Below are 25624 nucleotides of genomic sequence, written 5' to 3'. Positions count from 1 at the left end.
TTTATTGAAGATGTCGATAACCTCATAATGTACAATTTTCAGTTGTTTTCCATTTCGGGGGGTTCATTTCAGTCTGTCATGATACTGCCAGATGGCATGATCCCTCTCGGCGACCTGGTGCCAGTGTGCTAGCGACGGTAAAACAAAGCTCATTCCGAGTGAGTCAACGCATATCACTGCAAGGCAAAGCACCTCATTGGGAGCATGAAAACTCTAGGAAAAGAACATAGCGTCACTTGAGGTAACGGTTGCCATGTCAACCGCCAACATGGCAACACCAGCGCTCCATGTTACATTGGGTAAGATAGCAGCCATGTGTTTCTTTGGGATGTGGCTGATAGAGCACAGTGGATAGAGTCTCCAGCGTCGCCGTATTATTTCATACAATAACCAGAGCGGACTGGGCAGACATGACAGGAGAAGTAAACAAGGAACCCAATCAGCTCAGGAACCCTTCAGGAGTGTACCTCATCCGCTTGTTGTAAATTCACCGCCTTGGCTGCCTCATCTGCCTATATTAATATGCAATTTGGCCTCATCTGATGCACAGTCCATCTGTGCCAGGGGGGGATGCGGGTGCGTTGTGGAAATAAATATGCCAGGATGACTTATAGCGAGACACGAATCCTGCTCAACACCTAGTGAGAGAATGGGATCACAGCTTGACATCTCATGTTGCCTTCTATTTGTGTGGGCGTGCATACATGTGTGTCCGTTTGTGTGTGTGTGTGTGTCTGTGTGTGTGTGTGTGTGTGTGTAGGTGTGTGTGTGTGTAGGTGTGTGTGTGCCAGTAGAGGTTGACGAGGCCGACAGATGTTCTTATTTATGGGTCACTTTACAAGTATGGTGAACATTTCTCTCCAAATTCCCTGTTGGAAAAAGGCCCATGAACACAGAGTCTGGGGAGCTTACATCATTTAGCATTTTTCTGTGTGTGCGTGTGTTAGCTGGAAAAGAGAGTTAAAGATAGACAGGACAGTGTTTAACTAATAAATAAGTTACCACTGGGCTTGTTGGGTATGCCGTTGAATAAAAAAGCAGAAGCACATACACGCATTCAAACTTTGCCTCTTTAGAATGAACTCCTCGCCCTACTTTTTGAGTTGAGGTGACCCTCCCTCGAACTCGTCCACTTCTGCTTTCTCCGTAGACACTTTCAGATGATGCATGTCTGTATTTCTCTTTTCTTGTCCCGTTCCTCTTTCGTTTTCTTTATCCTCTTTTTTATTTCAGTTCACTTTCTTTTGTTTTGCTGGTGTCGACCTGGCTTGTCACGGTGAGGAAGAGTTCCTTAACCTCGTCCTTGCGAGATCTCTCCCCCTCTGAGAAGCGGGATAGTGCTCAGAAGTAAGGGAGAGAGTGAGAGGGGCCTTTGACGAGTCCCAATGCGATCCATTGCTGATTCCTCTCCGAGGTGTATGTGGGTTCTGTGGTTCTGTGGTCAACTGCCTCTTTTACGAGTTTCAGACCACCACTACTTGCGGTAATTATTCTTTCTCCAAATCCCTTTCCACCTATTCTCTCTCTCTCTCTCTCTCTCTCTATATCTCTCTCTCTCTCTCTATCTCTCTCTCTCTCTCTCTCTCTCTCTCTCTCTCTCTCTCTCTCTCTCTCTCTCTCTCTCTCTCTCTCTCTCTCTCTTCCTTAATCTCTCTCTCTCTTCCTTACTCTCTCTCTCTCTCTTCCTTACTCTCTCTCTCTCTCTCTCTCTCTCTCTCTCTCTCTCTCTCTCTCTCTCTCTCTCTCTCTCTCTCTCTCTCTCTCTCTCTCTCTCTCTCTCAGACATAGGGACATCCTCCCCACCCTGTGCCTTCTGTTTGTGGTTAGTTTTATAGAGAGACAGCCCGGGGTCGCGGGCTCAACTGTCTCTCCGAATTCATCTGCGATGAGGTCACAGCCTGCGCCAGTCGCGCCACCCGACGCACTCTGTTGTTTTGGACGCCATGTGCTCTCAAACCCAATGAAGTGAGAGAGAGAGAGAGGGGGAGGAAGGGAGAGGTGCAGACAGAATGGGAGAGAGAGAGAGAGAGAGAGAGAGAGAGAGAGAGAGAGAGAGAGAGAGAGAGAGAGAGAGAGAGAAAACGCAGCGTCACAGCCATAAACTCTCTTAAGAATGCTCCCAGCATTTTCCCCTCAATGTTCCAACCTTTCAACACGCCCCCCCCCCCCCCCCCCCCCCCCCCCCCTCTCTCTCTTTCTCCACCTAATTTTTTTCGGCCTCTCTGTGTGTGTATGTGTTTGTGAGTTTGTGTGTGTGTGTGTGTCTGCGCATGTGTGTGTGTGTGTGTCTGTGTGTGCGTGTGTGTGTTGCTCAACAGGAAAGGTCACCAGTCTCGACTTATTGACTCACTCCCTCAGATTTCTTCCTCTTTTTATTCTGTCCTCCTCTGGCTTGCTGGCAGGCTGGCTGGCTGGCTGGCTGGCTGGCTGGCTGGCTGGCTGTAGCGATCCACATCCTTATCCTTCTGTCCACAGACCCCAGCTGTGTTCCCCGCCCCACCCCCTCACCCCCCCCCCCCCCCCCCACACCCCTTCCCTGCACCTCTCAGTCGGTAGCATGTCGTGAAGGCCGTGCACAGCGCAGCTCGGTCATTCCCTGTTCCCCCGCTCTGCTCTGTCGTTGTCGACAACGGGGGCCTCGGGCTCGGGGCTTCTGAAGGAAACGGAAGGATTTAGGATCGAAGATGCAATGAGGTCGGCGAAGCGGCACATCGCTCCTGAACTTCTAATCATGGGATCAGAGAGAGAGAGAGAGAGAGAGAGGTGAGGGGAAGAGATCCGCAAGACAGCGACGGAAGGAAACTGCTGGCAGCCAACCGAGAGTAAAGAGTTGCACTGTTTTTTGTCAGAAGTCGAAAGTTTTTGTCAGAAGCCCGGCCAGAACAATGTGCAATGAGGCAAGCTTTTTTTAATGAAGCATATTGTGGACCTTGGTTTGGAGGACATTTTTATGTCTTATCAGAGGTTTTCTGGTGAACAGCCAACACTCCTTTTGGCTCTGGCACACACCGAAGGAAGAGTGAGGAGGTAACTCGCTTCTGTTTTGTCCTCCGAGAGAGCTTCACTTTCGGTTTTGGCACGGTGCACAGAGTCATTTAAAATGGCTTGCTGATTCATTTGGATCGACTTCAGGACCAGAAAATACAGCAGGGGGGGGTGTAAAAAAAACTAAACAAGAATGGCCTAACACTCCACAGCTCAGTGCTGGGGAATGAGTTTGGAACGTACATCACATTTCACTTGATGGAGCTCCTGGGATGGCGGGCTGTTGATTCTCCCCATGGGGCTTCGTAAGAGAGTTAAGCCACAGCGGCAGCCACAGTCCCACCGTGCCGCTCCAGTTAGCGAGCCGGCTGGTGGGCGCCCTTCACATGCAAGCGGGGCAGTGGCGGCGGCGGCGGCGGCGGCGGCGGCGGCGGCGGCGGACGGCGGGCCGGCGGGGACGGGGTCAAGCGCTGTGCAGCAAAGAGGCACACGCACGTTCCCTCCACCGGGGGGAGCCGGAGATTGCCCCGGGGTTGGCTGCGGCTCAGCCGTGCCATCCAGGTGGCCATGCCGACTGCGCTCTGTTTCCATGGCAGCGGGTCTCATGCTTGCTGCTGTGCTGGCATTGGCTCAGGCCTGGTGCGTTAACTCCATCCATGAGAACCTGCTATGGTTCTCCAAATTAATGGTAGGAGCCTTGTTGGGAGCAGTAGTTTGACTTGCACACTGTGATATGAAAGTGAATTATGGATGCGCGTGGGTATTGACTCATTTCTTTCAAGGGCATTGGAATCCCACCATGTATCTACCCGTTCCACACATTAAGGCTAACTACTGAAGTGCAATGCAGGAGATATCGATGCGGTGAAGCGTGGGACTAGACATTCGATATTTCTGTTTCTGCTGTAAGATCTGGACAAATTGAATCATGAAGTTGAGCACCGTATTTCAAATAGACAGACCTTACCCAATAACTTTAAGCGTAACAAATTTTTCGCAAAAGATTGATTGTAAAATTATGATTTTTAACATATGATGTTGTTAATGTTCAGTACATGTGTTTTCATTTGTCCATGACACTTTTGGGTAAAACAGCAAAAATAAATGGCCAACAGGCTCACCCAGAGGCAAAAAAATAAGATTATTCTAACACACACACGCACACATTTACACACAAACATATTTTCTGCATACACTTAACTGTTTAGAATTTCGGTGCGGCTACCATCACTAGAAACACCATGCATATTTCTGTTTAAAGTCTGGCCAAGGTATCTGCTTTCCATATGAATAGGCTCCGGAATGTTTCATCTTAAGTGAAGTTCTTGTTATTTATTTCTTGGCCTCTACCTCGCCAACTCTTCTCATGTTTTTGTTCTCTCCTCCTCTCAGGAAGTTGAGCGTGAGATCTCCTTCCGGACGGAGTGTGGACTGTACTACTCCTACTACAAGCAGATGTTGCAAGCTCCGACCATAGGACAAGGTATGCTGAGCTGGTCGATACTCTCAACCATGGACAACCTGGCCTGCTTCCTGGAAGCAAATTATTAATTATCCAACGCTGCTTCGAAACCATTCCTCCATGAAAAGGCAAAAAAAAAGTCGCAGGAAAGATCAAGAGCTAACAACTCCACTGTGACCTGCTAATTATGTGTAATGTCCTGTAACCATTCCCAGACAATGCTAAGTCCTATCACAGGCGTACTTTTCCACATTGATGAAGTCACTCCAGGGAGAGTCAGCATGCAAACGGTTTGGCCCTCTCATCTAGTTTGTCTCGCTCTCTTTCACTCTCTCTCTCTCTCTTCTCCGTTCCTTCTTTCTCTCCTCCGTCAATTCTGTATCTTTCCATGTCCATTTTTTTTTCTTCTGTCTTTGCCTCTGCACTTTTCAAGCAGTAAGTGGAAAAACAGTTTGTTACACGCGCAGCCATGGAAACTAACATACCTTGGGTCAAACAGTTTGAGAAAAAGGATTCGGAAAGAAAGATGACGAAAACAGGGAAGGAATCTGTGCCTAAGTGATGAATCCATTATTTTACGCCAGGATCACAGTGGATCCGATTTCAAACTGTGGGCTTACTAAAGAAAACGCCCAAGGCCTGTTCCCGGGGCCGTAGATATTGAGCTTGAGAAGTGCCGCCGTGTGAAGTACGCCCTAGTGTACCCTGGAGCTGCAAGCCTAACCCCCCAGCTTTTCTTTTCTGCAGAAATTGTAGCTACCACAGTTAGCTAGCATCCAAAACCATGGCTATGATATTGGTATGCCTTGAAAAAGCATTTAGCGGTGGATTTCTCAAATAATGGAGTGCTTCTCAAAATACTTCCCCAAGGTTACCCCTTTGATGATCACGTCAAAACACATTTGTATCGTATGGTATCACATATTAACAATCTTCTCAGCTTGCTATAGTAACAGTATTTATATTGGCGTGTAATTTCCCTTGACAACTTGAGTGGAGTACATGGAGTACAAAACTTCTGATCACCTTTAGGTTAATTGGTTTTCCCTAGAATCAAAGAAATAGATATAGAAATATTTCATTTAAGTATAACTAAGATTATTTTTCATGTGTACTTCAACAGACTTGCCCTTTCTTTTAAAACTCATTGCAAATCAACTTTTGTATTTGACATTTTAAAGTAACTTGCTCTTACTTAATTTTGGTTTCTGATTAGCTTTTCTTCCACCGTCCATTACTGCTATTAGGTATAGTACCCCTGACAGTTTCCAGAAGGAGAGATCGTTCTTCTGTGTTCCTTAACAAGGTTTCTTCCCTCTGGTTTTAAGGAGTTTTTCCTTGCCTTTAAAGGGATTATGGTTCAGTGTTATTACAGGAACTATCATGTGCGCCTGTGAAGCCCTTTGAGACTGAAACTGAGATGATGGTCTATGCCAACAGAATGTACTCTATTTGACATGACTTAACCCTGCTCTCTGTGTGTGTGTGTGTGTGTGTGTGTGTGTGTGTGTGTGTGTGTGTGTGTGTGTGTGTGTGTGTGTGTGTGTGTGTGTGTGTGTGTGTGTGTGTGTGTACACAGGGCTCTGGGATCTGGTCCATGACAACATGACAGAGTCCAAGCGGACCATCAACCTTCTGGAGAGGATGAACATCTACCAGGAGGTCTTCCTAAGTGTGCTCTACAGAGTGCTGCCCATTGAGGTAACACATGTAATGCTAATGCTATGATATCAACTACCATACCCAAGATAAAACCACGACGCAATGCTTGAATAAACTATAACAAACAATCAATAATATACTGCAATGCATTACTACTTAAAAACTGCTAAAATGTACAAAACACAATTAAAAAGTGAAAAGAAAACTACAACACGTAATACAATTCAACAATATAAAACAACAATAATACGAGAATATAAATAATGAATACATAATGGTTATGATAATTCGTTTTGGTAGAATTGACGTCAGTAGCGTTAAAACTGGGGCACTAAGGCGACTTTAATAGGAAACAATGGAAAAACAACAACATGTCAGCAGCTTCTTTGACGGGGTGACATTTTGGCCGCTCAATCAAATGACAAACTGATACTTAGAGCAGACTGAGATTCCGAGAGGCTCGAAAAGTGGGTGTCTTGTCAGTGGAAATGCCAGCGTGAAGTGAACTCCTTGGAAATGTCATGGGCAGCGTCTCTGCGGTGGCAGGGGGTCAGTCCTTCTCATTTTGGTTTCATTTACTGCCCAAGGGGGGAAGCCAGTGTGTGTGGGGAGCTTTTGTAACGGAGGGAGGGCTGTGTGAAATCCCAAGCGTTGTGTTAACACAACAGCTCTAATAGTTTACTCAATGCATTTTAATGATCAGTCTGTCCGGGTATTTTATCAATTTTATGCACGGGGACAATCAGACTCTGAATTAATCCACACACTGTGTGTGTGTGTGTGTGTGTGTGTGTGTGTGTGTGTGTGTGTGTGTGTGTGTGTGTGTGTGTATGTGTATGTGTATGTGTATGTGTGTGTGTGTGTGTGTGTGTGTGTGTGTGTGTTGGTGTGTGTGTGTTGGTGTGTGTGTGTGCTGTGTCATCCAGGGGTACTTGGAACCCATCTATTTCTACATCTACACAGTGTTCTCCCTCCAGGCAGTGTATGTGATCGCTCTCTATCTGACTGCCTGGCTGCTTTCCGGCACATGGCTGGCTGGGGTCCTGGCCGCTGTGTGGTACATTCTCAACAGGTGCGGGCCACCTGGCTGGATGGTATTAAACAGAAAACGTCATCATCTAAATATCATACCAAATGTAAATTGTTATGTAAAAAAAAAAAAAAGACAAAATCATCTGGAAAACAGCCTTCCTGCTCTTTCATCGTTCTATTTTGTTGAATTTATTTAAAAAAAATAGAGAACGAAAATGCAAATAATTATACACTGAGTAGAAAATTATACAGTATTGAAATGAAAATCAACACACAGACCCAAGACTGGTTGTTATTTGTTGAGATGGTAAATCAATCATTTGTTTTTGCCCGACCCCACCCCCTGTCTAGGGTGGACACCACAAGGGTGGAGTTTACCATCTCCCTCAGAGAGAACTGGTCCATGCCCTTCCTGGCCCTGCAGGTCGCTGCCATCACATGCTACCTCAGGCCACAGCTCTCAGCACTACTGAAGGTATGCACGCTATCGGTGTTCCACACACCCTCTCACACAACCAATCGCTCTCTCCCAGACACCCTTTCACATCCTCTCTCTCTCTCTCTCTCTCTCTCTCTCTCTCTCTCTCTCTCTCTCTCTCTCTCTCTCTCTCTCTCTCTCTCTCCCTCTCGCTCTCTATCCCTCTCTTTCTCACTCCCTCTAACACACCCACTCTCCAATCTCCATATCCGTTTCTCTCTAACTGACTCTATCTCTCTCTCTTACAGACAGTTTTTTCTCTCACATTCTTTCTCTCTTTCTCTTTCTCTCTCTCTCACTCTCACTCTCGCTCTCTCTCTCTCTCTCTCTCTCTCTCTCTCTCTCTCTCTCTCGCTCTCGCTCTCGCTCTCGCTCTCGCTCTCGCTCTCTCTCTCTCTCTCTCTCAAACTATCTCACAGAAATGCATTTAAGGAAAGTGAAATTGTCGCGTTGATCGATGCCAATTGACTCATGCTCCTAAATAATTTGCCGCTCAATGAGGGGCCACCTTGTAGCACGTCACAGGGGACCGCCCGACTACAGCTGGCTAATGACTTGGATAAGCATCCGTGTGTGTGTGTGTGTGTGTGTGTGTGTGTGTGTGTGTGTGTGTGTGTGTGTGTGTGTGTGTGTGTGTGTGTGTGTGTGTGTGTGTGTGTCTGTGTGTGTGTGTGTGTGTGTGTGTGTGGGCAAACAAGTCAGAAAACGTGGGTTTGTAAAGTGTGTGTGTCTTATTTTGTCTGTGTGTGCTGTGAGTACGTCTGTGTGAGTGTGTATGTGTGCATGCGTGCGTTTGTGTGTGTGCATACGTATGTGTGTGTATGTCTGTGTGCATTTGGCCTGTGTGTGTATTTGTACGTGTTTATGTGTGTGTGTGTGTGTGTGTGTGTGTGTCCATGTGCAATGCACACGTGTGAGTTATTCTGTGGATGTGTCTTCTCCCCAGCGAGTGATGGTGTGGCTGGTGTTTGTGACCAGCGTCTGCTTCTGCCTCACCTGGCAGTTCAACCAGTTCATCCTGCTGGTCCAGGCACTGGTTCTCTTCTCCATGGATGCCCTGGACCTCATCTCAGCCAGACAAGTACGACAGTACGGCACTAGTCAACAAGGCTGGTGTTAACCTTCTGCTGCTTCCATAAGCTGCCCAGGAATGTTTGATTCCAGTAGGAAGAGGAGAAAACTTCTTGGGCTGATGTTTGGCAGACTGTCAAGAGAACACGGTTACAAGATTCCCCAGTCTGGGTATCCAATAAGACAGCTTGTCTTTCTTTGTGGTTGATATTTTGCTATATTGAAAAGTTTAAAAAATGTAAAGTTTGTTGCCTCACTGTTTGCTGAATATATTTTGTTTGCAGTAGATTTGTATACACCGTTCAGTTCATGCACAAAGTTTCATTCTGTCGCAACGTTTTGCATAAAGACAGTGATTGCTGTTTTGTTGGAGACAGCAATTTGAAGAAAGCACTGCTCTTCTCTTGAACATATTCCTATTTCTGATTGCTTGAATGTGTGTCTGTGTGTGTGTGTGTGTCTGTCTGTATCTATCATGTTTGTGTGTTTGTGTATGTAAATGCATGCCTGTTTCACAAGCATGTGCGTGTGTATATGTGTGGTTGTGTCTGTGTGTGTGTTTGTGTGTCTGTGCATGCGTGTGTGTTTGTGTGTGTGCGTGCGGTTGTGTGCGCAGGTGACCACACTATACCTGGTCCAGGTGTGCAGCCTGCTGTGTGTGTGGCTCCTCCAGTTCTGCAACTCCATGATCCTGGGATCGCTGGTCCTCAGCTTCATCATGTCCGCGCTCTTCGTCAAATACTACCAGGTGTGTGTGTGTGTGTGTGTGTGTGTGTGTGTGTGTGTTTGTGTGTTAGTTTCCCCGTTTGTGCAAAAGGAAGATGAAGTTTATACCAGACGAGGAGAGAGAGAGAGAGAGAGAGAGAGAGAGAGAGAGAGAAAAGCATTTTGAGATTCTTCACACTGGTTTGTTTTAATGGGCCACCGGGAACACACAATGGACAGGAGGCAGAAGCATACCCCTGCCCTTTTTCTTTATTTATCTTTCATAAATCGATACGCCCAGTCGCGGCCAATGAGTAATGGAGGGAGAGAGGGCGACGGAGAGAGAGACGGAGACAGCAGAGGAGTGGAAAGCCACATGGGGGTTCACCTGAATCTCAGACAAGGGAAGAAAGTGAGGGTTTTAATAGAGAGAGAGAGAGAGAGAGTAATGAAACGATGGGGTTGGGGAATATAGCGACAAGAAAGAGAAAATAGTTGTATCCTTTCCTTGCAATGTATCCCTCATAATCCCTAAATGGACTGCATATAGAAATGAAGAAAATAACGTTGTACAAAGATACTTTGACAATAAAATATACTAGTTATTTCATGGAAAGTACAATTCACTATCTCACAGATTTGATTTTGAAACAAATGGTATGAAAGGTTTTTAAAACGATGCCGTATGGCTTTCTCCTCATACTTAAAGTATCTCCTTATTCCTGAGGAATGTCCCGTCGCGCTCTCTTCCCTCCCCGCCCCACCCCGCCGGACCAAACCACTTGTTGTGTTGTCCTGTCCCCAGCCCGGTCTGAAGTCAGGGGGGCTGCTGGCACGCCTGGCGAAGCTGGTCCTACACACCCTGCTGGTTCTCTCTCTCACCGGCATCATCAACTACTTCACCAAGGTACCCCCGCCTCACCCCTCCGCCTTCCTCACCCCTTCAGTGTGTGCGTGTGGGTGTATGTCTCTCTCTCTCTCTCTCTCTCTCTCTCTCTCTCTCTCTTCTTTCTCTCTCTCTCTGTCTCTCTCTCTCTCTCTCTCTCTCTCTCTCTCTCTCTCTCTCTCTCTCTCTCTCTCTCTCTCATATGCTTGTTAGTTTCCCTCTCGCTCTCTGATACTTTATTTGTTTATTTCTCTCTCACTCTCATATTTTGTATCTCTCTCTCTCATGCTCTCTCTCACACACACCATCCCCATACTCTTGTTGGTATCTTTCCCTCTATAGCTTCGCTAATTTTTAATTCAATTAAATCCAAAATAGCTTCATTGGCATGGAAAATTTACATTGCCAAAGAAATTGATCTGAAAAACGTGAAAATGAAAAAATAAAAATGATACAATACAATAACAGTGAGGCAAAAAAAAGGCATCTGTCTTGTGTTGCCTCACTGCCTCTCTCCCTCTCCCTATCTAATCTCCTCTGTCTTCTCTCCCTCTATTTTATTTGCTTCACCTTCTCTTCCGCCCTTCTCGCCCTATCTTCTTTTCTATCCCTTTTTATTGGTTTACGTGTCTATGTATTATTCCCTTCCATGTTGGTCCGGTAGTATTATTGATGGTCAATATCTGTTTTTGTGTGTGTGTGTGTGTGTGTGTGTGTGTGTGTGTGTGTGTGTGTGAGTGTGTGAGTGTGTGAGTGTGTGAGTGTGTGTGTGTGTGTGTGTGTGTGTGTGTGTGTGTGTGTGTGTGTGTGTGTTTGCAGAAAGCTCTTCAAGTCAGATCAGACGAACACATCTTTAAATTCATCAAGTCCAAGTTTGGCCTGGGTCCGACACGGTATTTGCGCACGCAAACACGCACGCACACACGCACCCATACACACACACACACACACACACATGCAAACACACACTCACACACACACAAACACACACGCACACACACACACACACACACACATGCAAACACACACACACACGCATACACACACACACACACAAACCTACACACAACAAACGCATCTACACTGACAAACCCCAACACTACTTCTACCTCTCACCACTAACATCCAACCCCTGTATGTCAACATCCACCCCCAAATCAGGCCCTCCTCCACCCCCTCCCCACCGGCCACATACCCCCACGATCGCCCGCTCTTCACCCCAGCCCTCAGCTCTCTCTCTCCCGACACGTTTACCACCAGAGACACCATCTTCCCCTCCCCCTTCATCCCCCTGCAAAGCGTTAGCCTGAATAATAGATGTTAGGCTAATGCTAGCGGACTGCCCATCGATCTATGGCGCGGAAAGGCATTTTCTGTGTGTGTGTGTGTGTGTGTGTGTTTGTGTGTGTGTGTATGCCCACTAGAGCATGGACAGCATCTACCGCAGTAAGGGCAGCAGAGAGGGTAAACAACAGCATTTCATGGCGCCAAACAGCAAAAAAACAACAACTCCCGTTCCATCTCCAGCTCCTCCTCGTCCTCCTCCTCCTCTTCCTCCTCACGGATACATTATTTAACAAGCGAAGCCCCCGTGGAAAACCCTGCTTACTCTTTACACCATCACCCTCGCACTCGCCCTGCCTTTTCTTTTATTATATTTCCTTCACTCGCTTTCACGGTTCAGTTGTTATTATTGTTGTTTCCGTTGTGTTGCAGTGGATTATGCTTTCTTCAATCGGACCACGTCCGTTTTTATTCCTCATTGTGCATCCCCTCCCCTCCTCCTTCCCCTGTATTGATCTATTTTTTAATATCCCCAACCCAGCTGCTTTTATGTGTGTGTGTGTGTGTGTGTGTGTGTGTGTGTGTGTGTGTGTGTGTGTGTGTGTGTGTGTGTGTGTGTGTGTGTGTGTGTGTGTGTGTGTGTGTGTGTGTGTGTGTGTGTGTGTGTTGGTAGGGGGAGTATGTGCGTTGCAATTGTATTGTTTTTAATCGATGTACATTATTTATTCAGTAGGTTCATCCCTTACCTTGGCCCGGTTAGAAGGCAGCCATTATTCACTTTAATTGTATTCTATCTCTCTCTGTGTCTCGGTCTCTCTCACTCTCTATTAAAGCCCTGTGTCCTAAATGTCTTGTTTTTACTCTTCCCACACACACACACACACACACACACACACACACACACACACACACACACACACACACACACACACACACACACCCTTCCCTACAGGGACTTCGACGCCAGCCTTTATCTGTGCGAGGACGCATTCGGCCCGTTACCCATGGATACGCTGGAGCGTCTGGGAGGGACTCTGCTGCTGTACCCCTACGTTCTCACCATGGGGGGACTGATTGCCGTGCTTGCCGTGGTCGCCCTACGCAACCTCAGGTACGTTCGGGGGGGGGGGGAGGGAAGGAGTCTTGTGTTTTCCAGCATGGGAAATTTCAAACACACACACAATCAGCCGCAGCGTATACTATACAGGCTATTATACTTTCTGTCTGATTAGACTGCACTGCAAATCTTTTGGTTGGCGTGTTGCGTCACAACGCTGTAAGATGTGGTCGGCTCAATGTTTAAATAATTGCAACTTTGAAGCGAGTGCTCTCCATGGCAACTCGTCTCGAGGTTGGGCGTTGGATTCTCTCTGAAGATTCTAATGGCTGTGCACCCTAGCCTGAGTACGCATTGATTCTGCTACAATGATTACCTACAACTCAAAGCTATGACTCTCCTTGCACACTGTGGCTGTCTGCCAGGACCTGTTGCCTGGTACAGCCCTCTCTCACACACTGCCTCCCCCCGAAAGACGAAAGGAACTCTGCATGGCACTTTGCAGGGATAACTTGTAATGGCTTCTATTGGGCAAGGCAACCAGAAGGCTCTGTGTCTTGTGTTACGATTCAGGGGGTTCGAAGTCAAGTTAGGGAACTTGGCATTTTTAGACTCATTTAAGACCACCATTCGACTCTTCGACTCTCTGACAATGGTCGGCAGAGGAAAACAGAGCAGAGTGAGACAGAACCACTCAGCGTAACTCCCACCCAAGTTAACACCGATGCTAAGTAACCATACGCGTTCATTATATTTACCCAAAAAGAAAAAAAAAATCCACCACGAATTTCTTCCTCTTTTTGTTCGGCTACTATTATTTCCCAGACAAGTGGTGCAAGGGAATTCACAGCCAACGAACAAGCCAAGGCAGCCAATTAGAGCGGAATCTGGTGCTAAATATCGAGATGTTCTGGTTCTTTAAAGACGCAACGTCAAGCCGTGACCCCTTCGGAGGACTGAGCGCATCCAGCATCAGGCAGACCTTTTTTTCTACCCAGTGAACCTCGCTACCCGTCTCACCCGTCAGCACCGCCTGCCCTCCCACGGGAGGAACCCCCGGAGCACGGAGCTCCGCTGGCTGTTGGCGCCGTGCGTAGGCGGGAGAGGAGGAAGAAAGTGGAAGAAATAAATAAACACATCAAACCAACGGGAGGGGAAAGTCAGCGGGCAACAGGATATGGTTTATTACCGAATCCATTGTCTGAATCCATTTTTTTTTCTTTTGCTTTCGCGTAACCCCTGCCCCCCCAAGCCCTCTCCCTTCTCCCGCCCGGCGCCCTGCGTCTTCATCCTGCGTCTTCATCAGTGCAACAAGTTCCCGAACAGGCCGACTTGTGTTTGCCCTGCGCGTACGCGGCGGCGGCGCCGAGCAGAAGGGAATGCAGCACGGCTTATCTCCCATTAGCATGCCGGCCCGCCTGCCGCTAGTCAGGGAGAGCTGGAGACACACAAAGGGAACTAATGTGGAGCCAAATTTCAGGAATTAATTTCCTCCGTCTTGCAGCAACTTGCATGGACGCCATAGTTGGACCGCATTTGTATTCACTTCTAACGACAACCACCGGCTCTGTTTCAGGGCCAGCGAGCTAGGAGGGACCTTTGGTTATGGCCCTTGGGTGTGTGTGTGTGTGTGTGTGTGTGTGTGTGTGTGTGTGTGTGTGTGTGTGTGTGTGTGTGTGTGTGTGTGTGTGTGTGTGTGTGTGTGTGTGTGTGTGTGTGTGTGTGTGTGTGTGTGTGTGTGTGTGTGTGTGTTAGGGATGTGTGGATTGAGGAATTAGCCCACGTGACCCGACTCTAACTGGTGGGGTCCAGGCTGGGCTAGGCTTTTCTTCTGTATTTGAGGATGATTTGCCAGCGGGTTTGTCAAAATAGGATTCTTTATATCTTGGTATCAGCTTTTGCTTGTATGCCGGCGTAATTCTTGCGTTCAAGTTTGATATTGTATTTCCCCATTATTCCCTGTCCAATGTCCTGTTCAGATTGTCTTGTTATTTGTTATCATGTTGGATAGACAGAAAAAAATCCATGTTTTACTATAGCCTAGGTCCATGCCTATTCTAGACCTAGCTGTTATTCACATGCAAATGCCTCTTTATTCAGACTGTCTGTGTTGGCCGAAATGAAGAAAGCCTTTTATTTATCAAACTTTGACTTTGCATTTTCTTATTGCGTGTTTGTGTTTCTGTATGTGTGTGTGATGTGTGCAAGTGTATCAGTGTGCTTGTGCATCTGATGTGCGTCCACGTGCATGCATGAGTTGGTGAGCCTTGCATTTATCATTGCCTGCGGGTGATCCTGAAGCTGTATCTCATGGGTGTGGGTGAACCCCATGTGTGTGTGCTTGGGTGGTATTCTATTCCATATTATGGCACTACCGACGCGACCCTCATTTGTCACCATAAGCTTTTTTGGCACCGAACACCAGTTGACCTTTTCAAGAGAGTGAGGCGCTAGCTAGTGGGTGCTCCACTCTGGCAATCTGAATTATCAGAATAATAACATGGCTGTGCCTAGAGCTAGATGGGACAGCATCACCAATCTTTCTGGTGATGCTGTCCCTGGTCGCCAACATGTTTCCGCCCGAAAGTCCTCGCAATGTCACTAGGCTAATGTCTCTTCCCATTGTGTGTGTGTGTGGTTGTGTGTGTATGTGCTGTCCTCAGTGGGAGCAAAGCGAAGGAGGCGTCGGTTGCGGAGGAGGAGAGGAAAGGAGGAGGCGGTGGAGGTGGAGGAGGAGAGGTGGCTGGGGCCTCAGCCATTCTAAGTCCAGACCTGGCGTACAACCTGCTACACACCTTGTTCTTCGGCCTGCTGGCGTTTAGCACCATGAGGTGAACGCATTACACACACACACACACACACACACACACACACACACACACACACACACACACACACACACACACACACACACACACACACACACACACACACACACACACACACACACACACACACACACACACACACACACACACACACACGCACGTTTGAGAGACATGAGTTCAGTTCCTCGGCGTTCCCCCACTAATCAGACTAATCAACGTGCAGCCCACTCAGCCGGCCGGCGTTTCTGATTTGAAGAGCAATCCTCAGAAATGTTAGGGTTCTCCATAGTTCCTCCCACGCTCTAACGCCACACTGTAACTGACCCACCTGAGCAATGCACCCCCTGCACCGACACACCCACCCCCCCACCCTACCACCCACCCACCAACCTAACGCCTACTAAAACCCCATCTTGTGCCACAATCATCCAAGAGTCTGCATCCGCAACTTCCCCCCCAGCTCCCCTCCCCCCCCCCCCCCCCCCCCTCCCCCCTCCCCCCTCCCGACCCGGTAGCCTCTTAGCTATCCGCGTCCTCGTATCCACTTGGCAGTAGCAGTGTGGTCGCCAGGCAACCGTTACCGTAGCGAGGGAAGCACACCGACATGGAGCAGTATCGGGACAGGCCGTGCGTGCACGGGACTCTCTAAATCGACGCCACTTCGACCTGGGCGGGACTTAACGTCCTACGTCACTCGCTATGTGTGTGCATGTGTGCGCATAGCCGTCACTCGCGATGGGTGTGCATGTGAGAAAGGTTTTGGCTTTAGTGTCTATGGGTTGGTAATAACGGTTCTGATGATTTTTCTGATGGAAAAGTGGTCTTTTATTTCCATAATCTTTGTTCAGTGAACGCATAAACCCATTTGTTAGTTAGCAGTTAAACAAAATGCGATCTCTTTGTTTACAGTTACCAACGACCAACTGATGATTGGGGGTTCGATTCCCTAGTGATGCAAGGTTTTTCTTTCATTTTGGACTGCACACACATCGCGAGTGACGGATACTCGCACAATGTACACACATCACTGTCTTTACAATTTCTAGGCAACCGAAGTTTAAAGATTGTCAAGTGGTTAACTCTTGAATCGCATGTACTAAGTAAGACCTGATGGGTTAGTGGTCAGAGAACAACTCATTAACGCGGGGATAAGGGGTTCGATTCCTTAATGAAGCTAGCTTTTTTCTTTCATATTGGACTGGATGTTTGTATGCCATTTTGCGTAACTTGTACTTTATGATGAAGAAATGTTACTGGGGTTAAGGTTAGGGTAACGCTAAGGGTAAGACACAAAGTTTTTTTGCAACACAATATTTCTTACAATAACAAAGTCCAAAGTTTTGATGACTCCAGTAGGAAACTTAAGATACCTAGAGAAATGCGTGAGTGCTCACAAAACATCAACAAGTCAGCAGTGTGGTACAGGGTGATCATTTCTGATATACAGTACAAAAGCTGAAACTATTAGCCAGGAGTGGGAAAGATGCAGACGCAGACGTGGGAAGCAATAAGACGCACCAACACACAGTTGCCTGTTGCAAAATGGTTCAGAGTTTAATATAAATAGTTAGGGTTAGCTGGTATGGCGTTATCTGGTATGGCTATAGTCTAATGTTAGCTTAGTTCGTGTTGTTTCGTCATGTTAATCGCTAGTAATAGTAAGTCATTTGTAGAAATATAGCCTATCATCACAGACTGTAGGAATGTCACCCACCCTCCATCGCGTATGACACTGACGCTCGTAATCTGTAGTGCAAGGGAGTTCGTGCACAGATCCCTGAGACAAACGGCTACGCGCACACATGCAAACCCATAGCGAGTGACGTAGGACGTAAAGTCCCGCCCAGGTCGAAGTGGCGTCGATTTAGAGAGTCCCGTGCGTGCACACAGAGTGAGCGCGCGCGGGTCAGGACGGGGGGGCCCAATTAGCAGGGCCTATTTAAACGTTATGGTGGCTCGCGGGGGACCCCCAGTCACGCTCTTTGTTCACCTCTCTTCTTTTGTTCCCCATCTGGTTTGCACACTGACTCGCTCCATATTGTTCTTTCACTCTCTCTACGACTCTCTGAAACAATCTCTCTCTCACACACACGCACAGAAACACAAACACCCCAAAAATATGTTTTCCAAAATTCAGGTAGCCGTGAATAAATGTTGTGACGGGGGTGCGTTCGGGGTCACGGAACAGACTGGAAGCTCCGGCACCGAGCGGTGCTCGTGCTTTACAATGTATTTTCTAAAAAAAATGCGCTTCCTCTGACTCCTTCGCTTGCCGACGAGTTACTCTTGATCCCGCCCGTGGAGGTTTCACTCGCTTTTTTAATCCTATTGTATACACGCACAGATGTTCCACTATCCTATCCAGTCGAGCACATTTCTGGCAACAACAAAGCGACAAAACAGAAACACACACCAACACACACCCGTATGGATTGGCACTTGATACTGCACACGTTACTGATTCTGATGCTATCTTGTGACGCAGCAAGGAAGTCTCTTTCTCTCGCACTCTCTCTCTCCCTCTCTCTCTACCGCTCTCGCTCTCCCTTTAACCTGTTCTCTTTTGCAATGCTCCTATCTATCCTATCACACCTGCCAGAATTATTCATGCAATCACTTTTTTCCTGTTTCACTGAAGTTGTACTTTATTGAAACACAACTAAAGTTGTAATTTTGTGAAACACAGTGAAGCATGACAGTACAATAAACAGTTGTTTCATCTTGATGGATGACTCTTATCTTCTGAGGGATCTTGGTATCCAGTCTTTATTTAAAGACATCCTCCGGGCTCTGATTGGCACACTTTGTGGAGAGCCTGAATCTCAGTGCTTATAGTTTAAGATGTCAAGCAAAGCTTAACAACTCCTTAACCGTTCCCACTAAACTGCTCTCCGTTTGGATAGTGTCTCATATTCAATCATTCCGCTCACCCGTTTCTCTTTCTTCTTAGTACACGCTCATCTCCCATAATCCCTGTAAGCCTCGCAGAGTTCACAGACTCTGAAATGTTTTAAACAGAATTCAAATGGAGATCAAGTTAAAATGAGATGCCAAAAGTATTTTTTTCATTTCTTTCTAAATCCTTTGCTCTCACTGACATCTCTCTCTCTCTCTCTCTCTCTCTCTCTCTCTCTCTCTCTCTCTCTCTCTCTCTCTCTCTCTCTCTGTCTCTGTCTCTGTCTCTGTCTCTCTATCTGTCTCTGTCTCTGTCTCTGTCTCTGTCTCTGTCTCTGTCTCTGTCTCTGTCTCTGTCTCTGTCTCTCTGTCTCTGTCTCTCTCTCTGTCTCTCTCTCTCTCTCTCTCTCTCTCTCTCTCTCTCTCTCTCTCTCTCTCTCTCTCTCTCTCTCTCTCTCTCTCTCTCTGTCTCTCTGTCTCTCTCTCTATCCACCAATTTCCTCTCTCACTCTAGGATGAAGTATATTTGGACGGGTCACATGTGTGCGGTGGCCACCTACAGCGTCTGTGCTCAGGAGCCTCTGACACTGGTTCTCAGGCTGATCCGATGTCACAGCAAAACCATGGTAAAAAACCACACCTGCAACATTAAACCACAACTCACGCTATGACAAAATACTCTTTGTGATAAGAGACTGTAAACAAACCCCCTGTTTCAGCTGGAATTTCAACACTGTGATCGTACAAAACTCCTTTTGAGCTGAGAGTTCTAGGAAGGAGGGAGTTCGTTATCCCCATGGTTATGACCCATGGCAACTTTGCGATACTTTCTTTGTGTCGTCGTTGTGGATGAGCGTTATAATCAGCGATGTTGTATGTGAAATGCTTCTCTTACCATGAAGTTATACAGGTAAGTGATATCTCTCTTGGATGCCGCAATCAACATCAACCACTGCCCAGCCAGAGCTTCACACATACACACTCACCTCGCCACAAGTGTCGCCTCATCGTGACGTCAAAATTTTTACTAAAAGGCACTCCAATGTCACGAAAATATATGCCGTCAGAGCAGAGTGGCATGTTCACAAACTGAATGGCAGAAACTGGCAAAAACATTGGATTTATCAGGGTTTTCTTAATGTTAGGTTCACTGCCAAATTAAAGGGTAAGTTTGCCTCAAAATCAAGTTTTCACAGTTGGAAATAGCTCCCTTTCTGGGCTCACATAGTGTTCATGAACATTTGCTTCTTTTTTTTTTACTAAAATGTATAAAGTTGTTAAATGGAAGAAGGATCTGTAAAGTGATAGTTTTCCATGAGCTGCGAACCCTGGGTCAAGAGAGTGTGACATGGGCTTTTTGTTTGTGAGAACACTCCTCCGCTTGTTCCTGTGGAACACAATGCGTCAGTTTTCTATGAAACTTTTATGACTGATAGCAGTTTTCCAAACTCGTAGGTGAAGGTTCTCCTGCTCAAACGGGGGGTTAAAGGGTTAAAGGGTGCTCTAGGTAAGATTTAAGAAAAAGAATGGAGGGTTAACTGTTGCAAAGGCCAAAACCAACTTTCCACTATAAGTGAGGGAAATGCTCTGTGAGAATATCTATTCTGGATGACTGTGCCTTGCTCTGTATGAGTCAATCAAGATGTTAGACAGCGCCAAGCTCATTTCTGAATCAGGGAGTACCTACCTTGATCGCTATTCCACTTCAGTCAATCCATCTCGCCTGTCAATCACATTTGCACTCAAAGCGTTATCTTAATGTCAGAGAAAGGTAGGACGGGATGGAGCATTTTCTGGGGTTGTTTATTTCCTTTTTGCCCTTTTCAACTAACTCTCTCTCTGTCTCTTTCCCTCTCTCTCTCACTCTCCCTCTCTCACTCTCGCTCTTGCTCTCTCTCTGTCTCTCTCTGTCTCTCTCTCTCTCTCTCTCTCTCTCTCTGTCTCTCTCTCTCTCTCTCTCTCTCTCTCTCTCTGTCTCTCTCTTTCTTCAATCTTACCTACAACACCCTTGATTAAGTTATTTCTGCTCATAAGAGTTTCATTCAATCATGTTTAGTCTTTACACGCTTGCCACTTGTCCACTGTCCACTGTCCAATAAACATGAGTCGATTCAGGATTGATCTAATTCAGTGGTGAGCAGTGGCAAGTAATGCTGATGAATGTCTTGAAAGTCGACCAGAGACAATACGATCAGCCATCAGTAGTGAGGCAAAAAGGGCAGCTGTCGTAACAAATGGAAAGAAATCTAAATGAATCGCTCATCTCTCAAAATAAGTTGTCATAGTCATAGGGTTTCGATGCAGCTCCGATCATGAAAAATATCCGAGCGATAGATCTGCAGTTTTTATTGAAAATCAACTGAAACTATTACCAGTTACTGACTAAATAAAAAACACCGCAAACCCAAAACCCATCGCTGGATTTGAGCCTTTTGCACGATAATCCGACCATTAAAAGAAGCCACAAAGTGGCCACAAGGTGTCACTGTTGTCACCTCGACCACAATAGTCCACTCAGTTCTTCAACACTGCCCGTCTCTCTCTCTCTCTCTCTCTCTCTCTCTCTCTCTCTCTCTCTCTCTCTCTCTCTCTCTCTCTCTCTCTCTCTCTCTCTCTCTCTCTCTTCCCCCCCCCCATCTACTCTATCCTTCCCCCTCCCTTTGCCAATCTATATCATTGCCTCTTGCCCTACATAGAAACACACTCCCACCACTGTTATCATTACAATCTTCCATCTTGGCTTGATCTTGTTTCGTTGTATAATTCCTCCACTTCTCTCTCTCTCTCTCTCTCTCCCTCTCTGTCTCCTGTCTCTGTCTTTCTCTCTCTGTCTCGCTCGCTCTCTTCTCTATGCAGATGAGGATAATTCGATGTGTGGTTCCGTTGGTGTTGATTGGATGCCTGTACGTCAAGGTACGTGATTATGCCGTTTTCTGTATGCTGCGGTTTCTGACTTATTGTCCTGTCTCCGGGTTCTAACCTCTCCCGTTTGTTGCGAAGGGAATTAAACTGAAGTTACGGGTGGATTAAAAATATAAAGTTTTCTTTGTTTTAGTCTCTGGACCAATGTGTTGGGGCATAGTCTAATTGTTTAATTGAGTTGTCTCGCTTATCTTGTTATCTTGTTCTCTCTCTCTCTCTCTCTCTCTCTCGCTCTCTCTCTCTCTCTCTCTCTCTCTCTCTCTCTCTCTCTCTCTCTCTCTCTCTCTCTCTCTCTCTCTCTCTCTCTCTCTCTCTCTCTCTCTCTCTCTCTCTCTCTCTCACTCTCTCCCCCTCTCTGTAGTTCTGGCCCCAGATTATGAAGGAAGTGTCTGAGCTGAGGGAGTTCTATGATCCTGACACTGTTGAGCTCATGAACTGGATCAGGTACGCACACATGCACATACACACACACACACACACACACACACACACACACACACACACACACACACACACACACACACACACACACACACACACACACACACACACACACACACACACACACACACACACAAATCACTAATTCACGCTCAAAACCAAAAAGCTCACATCAAGCTCTGACAAATGAGATTAGCTCATATCCGCGGATCAAAGTTGCTCTTCTGATGGCCCTGATAAACTTCCTCTGCATCTTTGTATTTGTGAATAAGCATGTGTGCTTGTGATTCAGGGCACGGTTCCTTCTTTTTATGTGTGTGTGTGTGTGTGTCTGTGTGTGTGTATGTGTGTGTGTGGCTGTGTGTATGTATGTGTGTGTGTGCGTGCTTGCGTGCATCTGCTCATGAATTTGTGAATCTGTGTTTGCGTTGTAGTGCGTCCTCGTTATTATTTGCGTGTGTTTGCATGTGTTCTCGAGTGTGGAGGTTGTTTGCGGGGGAAGCACAGTTAAACACACACACACATACACACACACACACACGCACGCACACATACGGATGAGTGATGCGAGCTGATGGCCCTGTGTGAGTAAGAAGCAGGCCTTCTGGAGAGCACCCAGCTGCTGGCAGGCCCCTGGCCCACTTCAAGGCTGTCTGGCTGGGCCCTCTTATCAACACCATCAGCCTGTCGACCTCTGAGATGGAGAACAGGGCGCGCAGGTCTCTTTCACTGTCAGCAGTCTACACTGTGGGCGGGTGTGTGTAGGTGTTTGTACATGTGTTTTTATGCATATGCGTCGGTGCATGTGTGTATGTGTGTGCGTGCGTGTGAATTCACCCATCAGCATGTGTTATTTTTTGCTCTGAACATCGTAGGCATGAGCAGAAGATGATTCCTTCGAGCGCATTTCAACAGATCGCAGATGTGCTTGCATCCGGTCCCTCCATACCGCATTAAGTGGACACGTTCAGTCAACCAACGCATGTCAGAAAAAAATGCGATTGCGTCGCAGCTCCACGCGAGAAGCCTCATTAGGAGTCAGGCCTCCACACCCCGGCGGTGGCGATGGCGTGCTCTGCCAATTGAGCGGCGCAGTTTCTAGGTCAGATACGAGCGTCACTGTCAAAAAACGCAAACGGGACTTGACAGGCCCGGTTTGTTTGTCAGTCTTGTGCGTTCGTGGCCCCTTCGTGCTCGACCGTCTCAGACACAGTCCCATTAACACGGTGAGATTATCTCAGAGAAGAACACATCCCTGAGATATCAGTGGATCAATGTGCACACGTTGCCACAGGGCTACTGATTTTCTCACTAATAGCCATCCCTCTGAATATCTGTCTCGAGTCTAGTTTTGATGTCAGTGGTGGTCTTTCGGTTGACGGCGGTGGTCTGAATGAGACCATCAACCAGTAGTTTGTTGGTCATTTGGTGGTTATGTTTAATGACAGCTCCTAGCAGGGCCTGTCGTTTAGACAACAAGAACATCTCTCTCCAGAGTGGGAGAGTGAGAGAGAGAGAGAGAGAGAGAGAGAGAGAGAGAGAGAGAGAGAGAGAGAGAGAGAGAGAGAGAGAGAGAGAGAGAGAGAGAGAGAGAGAGAGAGAGAGAGAGAGAGAGAGAGAGAGAGAGAGATGTTTTTTTGTACCTCTGGGGTGGTTTGTAAAGACGACACAGGTTCCCCTCCCCTCAGAGTTAATCCCATTAGGCAACAAGGAACCTGCGAGAAGAGGGTGGAGAGGGGGGCGTCTGCCGGCAGTTTACCTTTGCTTTGGCAGCAGAGCGCTAAACCCTTTAGCTGCTATGCTAATTACATTCCAGATGAAAGGATTAAGGGAGTAAAGCCTCACCTTGTTTTGCAGCTTACCCCTCCCCTCTCAAGAACATGTTTAAACATGGAGAGAGAGAGAGAGAGAGAGAGAGAGAGAGAGAGAGAGAGAGAGAGAGAGAGAGAGAGAGAGAGAGAGAGAGAGAGAGAGAGAGAGAGAGAGAGAGGGGGGAGAGAGAGAGAGAGGGAGGGAGGGAGGGAGGGAGGGAGGGAGTGTAGGTGTAAGAATTCTGTAATTATACATTTGAAAGACATGCCAAGATGGATATTTTACAGTATGAATAGCGATGCTTGGAAGAATGAAGTAATGTGTCCCTCTTTATTCTACCTATATAATTGAATGGTATAAATAGTTCAGTGTAACTATCTTCAACTAAGTAAGTGATTCAGTGCATGGTTTCTCTTTCAAAGCCAGAATAGTTTTTCTTCTTTTTATGTGTACGTGTGTCTCAGAGAGGGTGTATTTAACTGTGTGTGTGTGTGTGTGTGTGTGTGTGTGTGTGTGTGTGTGTGTGTGTGTGTGTGTGTGTGTGTGTGTGTGTGTGTGTGTGTGTGTGTGTGTGTGTGTGTGCATGTATGTCTTTGTGCATGCGCGTGTGTTTTTGTGAGAGATTGAAACACAATTTGACTTTGACTTTTTATGTGTACGTGTGTCTCAGAGAGGGTGTATTTAACTGTGTGTGTGTGTGTGTGTGTGTGTGTGTGTGTGTGTGTGTGTGTGTGTGTGTGTGTGTGTGTGTGTGTGTGTGTGTGTGTGTGTGTGTGTGAGTGTGTGTGTGTGTGTTTGGTTGTATGTGTTCCTGCGTATTGGTGCGCGCGTGCGAAATGCAAGTGTGTGTGTGTGTATGTACGTGTATGAGAGTGTGTGTGGGTATCTGTGGGTGGGTGGGTGATACAGCTCTCCAGAAAAGGGACGCTCAAACAGAGAAATAGCGCAGAAGGAGAGCCCCTATACGGACCACATTTCAGGAGGTAATTTGCATATTGATAGGCGCCACCATCTATTCAGTGTGCTAGCGAGCTGGGCGGTATGTACGTGAGAGGGGACTCCCCGAGAATGCACTAATGAATAGAAAGGGAATTGGATGTTGGGGTCCGTGTTTCATGGACAGTATATAGGCAATTACACTCGACTACAATGACTGTGAGTATCCTCCCGTGCCAAGAACCTCCCTATGGTAGCGTAGGACGACGCTAGCGTCTGTCCGTATCGCGCTCCCGAGATATACGCTTCTTCCCGTGACATGCCACTGTCCGATCTAACACCTGACTGTGACAGGTCTTCGACCTGGAGGACGCCATGACTTTCATGGCTTTAAATCGACCTGATGTGTGAGTTTCATGGCAAGAATAGAAATAGTAGCTGTTTTGTTCGTGCACCGGGTGAAGACTCTTACTTTACACCCTGCAAGGTTCCCGCCAGAGCAAAAGACTCGCAATCTAATGCGTGTTGCTTATTCAATTCAACGCACAACTCTAGCCCTCTCCCACACCAACGCTATTGCTGAATAATCCTTCACAGTTTGAAGTTTAGAGTATTATCTTCTGTCTCACACACTTTCTCACTTTCACTCTCTCTCTCTCTCTCTCTCTCTCTCTCTCTCTCTCTCTCTCTCTCTCTCTCTCTCTCTCTCTCTCTCTCTCTCTCTCTCTCTCTCTCTCTCTCTCTCTCTCTCTCTCTCTACCCACGCCTCTGACTTCTCCTCTGTTGTCTCTTTATTTTCCTGTCTTTTGTATCTTTTGTGTCTTCCTCCAAACGAGGCCGTCAGTCAGCTGCTATTGCCGTGGCATTGTCGACTTTGTGTTTAAAGTATTGTCACTCGCCATCGACTAATGTCTTTGTCGCTGGAAACTATTGCAGAATGTTCGCTCTTTGTGAGCATACCTATTTATATGATTTCGTTTTTTTGTTCTAGGGAGAGAGGTTATAGGGAATCTTTCCAACCTACTCATTTATGCTTTTTTGTATCAGTATGGATAATCTGTAAGCAGTGTTCTGTTCGCTTATACAAAGTATAGTTTTTCCCCTTTATAAAATGTTTTGTCAATGACTTTATCACTCTTTTCTTTTCTCTCACTCTATCTTCCATAAT

At 46.8% G+C, this 25624-nt stretch overlaps 1 protein-coding gene across 8 annotated transcripts in view; it reads left to right on the top strand.

Moving 5' to 3' along the window:
• The window catches only part of dpy19l3 (dpy-19 like C-mannosyltransferase 3), a 45272-nt gene that overhangs the window by 5542 nt on the left and 14106 nt on the right, over nucleotides 1-25624 (top strand). For 7 of the 8 annotated variants that reach the window (XR_008904049.1, XM_056607151.1, XM_056607149.1 and 4 more), the window contains 13 exons: nucleotides 4378-4468; nucleotides 6027-6148; nucleotides 7036-7181; nucleotides 7493-7616; nucleotides 8566-8700; nucleotides 9307-9438; nucleotides 10201-10302; nucleotides 11101-11174; nucleotides 12518-12676; nucleotides 15286-15453; nucleotides 18860-18971; nucleotides 21202-21258; nucleotides 21629-21711. Coding sequence is in view for 7 of the 8 variants with exons in the window: in XM_056607151.1 (XP_056463126.1) it covers nucleotides 4378-4468; nucleotides 6027-6148; nucleotides 7036-7181; nucleotides 7493-7616; nucleotides 8566-8700; nucleotides 9307-9438; nucleotides 10201-10302; nucleotides 11101-11174; nucleotides 12518-12676; nucleotides 15286-15453; nucleotides 18860-18971; nucleotides 21202-21258; nucleotides 21629-21711 (1505 nt within the window). In the remaining variant the exon portion in view is untranslated. Of the gene's footprint in view, nucleotides 1-2544; nucleotides 3028-4377; nucleotides 4469-6026; nucleotides 6149-7035; nucleotides 7182-7492; nucleotides 7617-8565; nucleotides 8701-9306; nucleotides 9439-10200; nucleotides 10303-11100; nucleotides 11175-12517; nucleotides 12677-15285; nucleotides 15454-18859; nucleotides 18972-21201; nucleotides 21259-21628; nucleotides 21712-25624 lie in introns of those variants that run through there. The other variant, XM_056607154.1, reaches the window with a different exon arrangement.

Source organism: Gadus chalcogrammus, chromosome 14 (genome assembly GCF_026213295.1).
Source record: "Gadus chalcogrammus isolate NIFS_2021 chromosome 14, NIFS_Gcha_1.0, whole genome shotgun sequence".
NCBI lineage: Eukaryota > Metazoa > Chordata > Actinopteri > Gadiformes > Gadidae > Gadus > Gadus chalcogrammus.
This window is presented reverse-complemented; position numbering and strand designations above follow the sequence as displayed.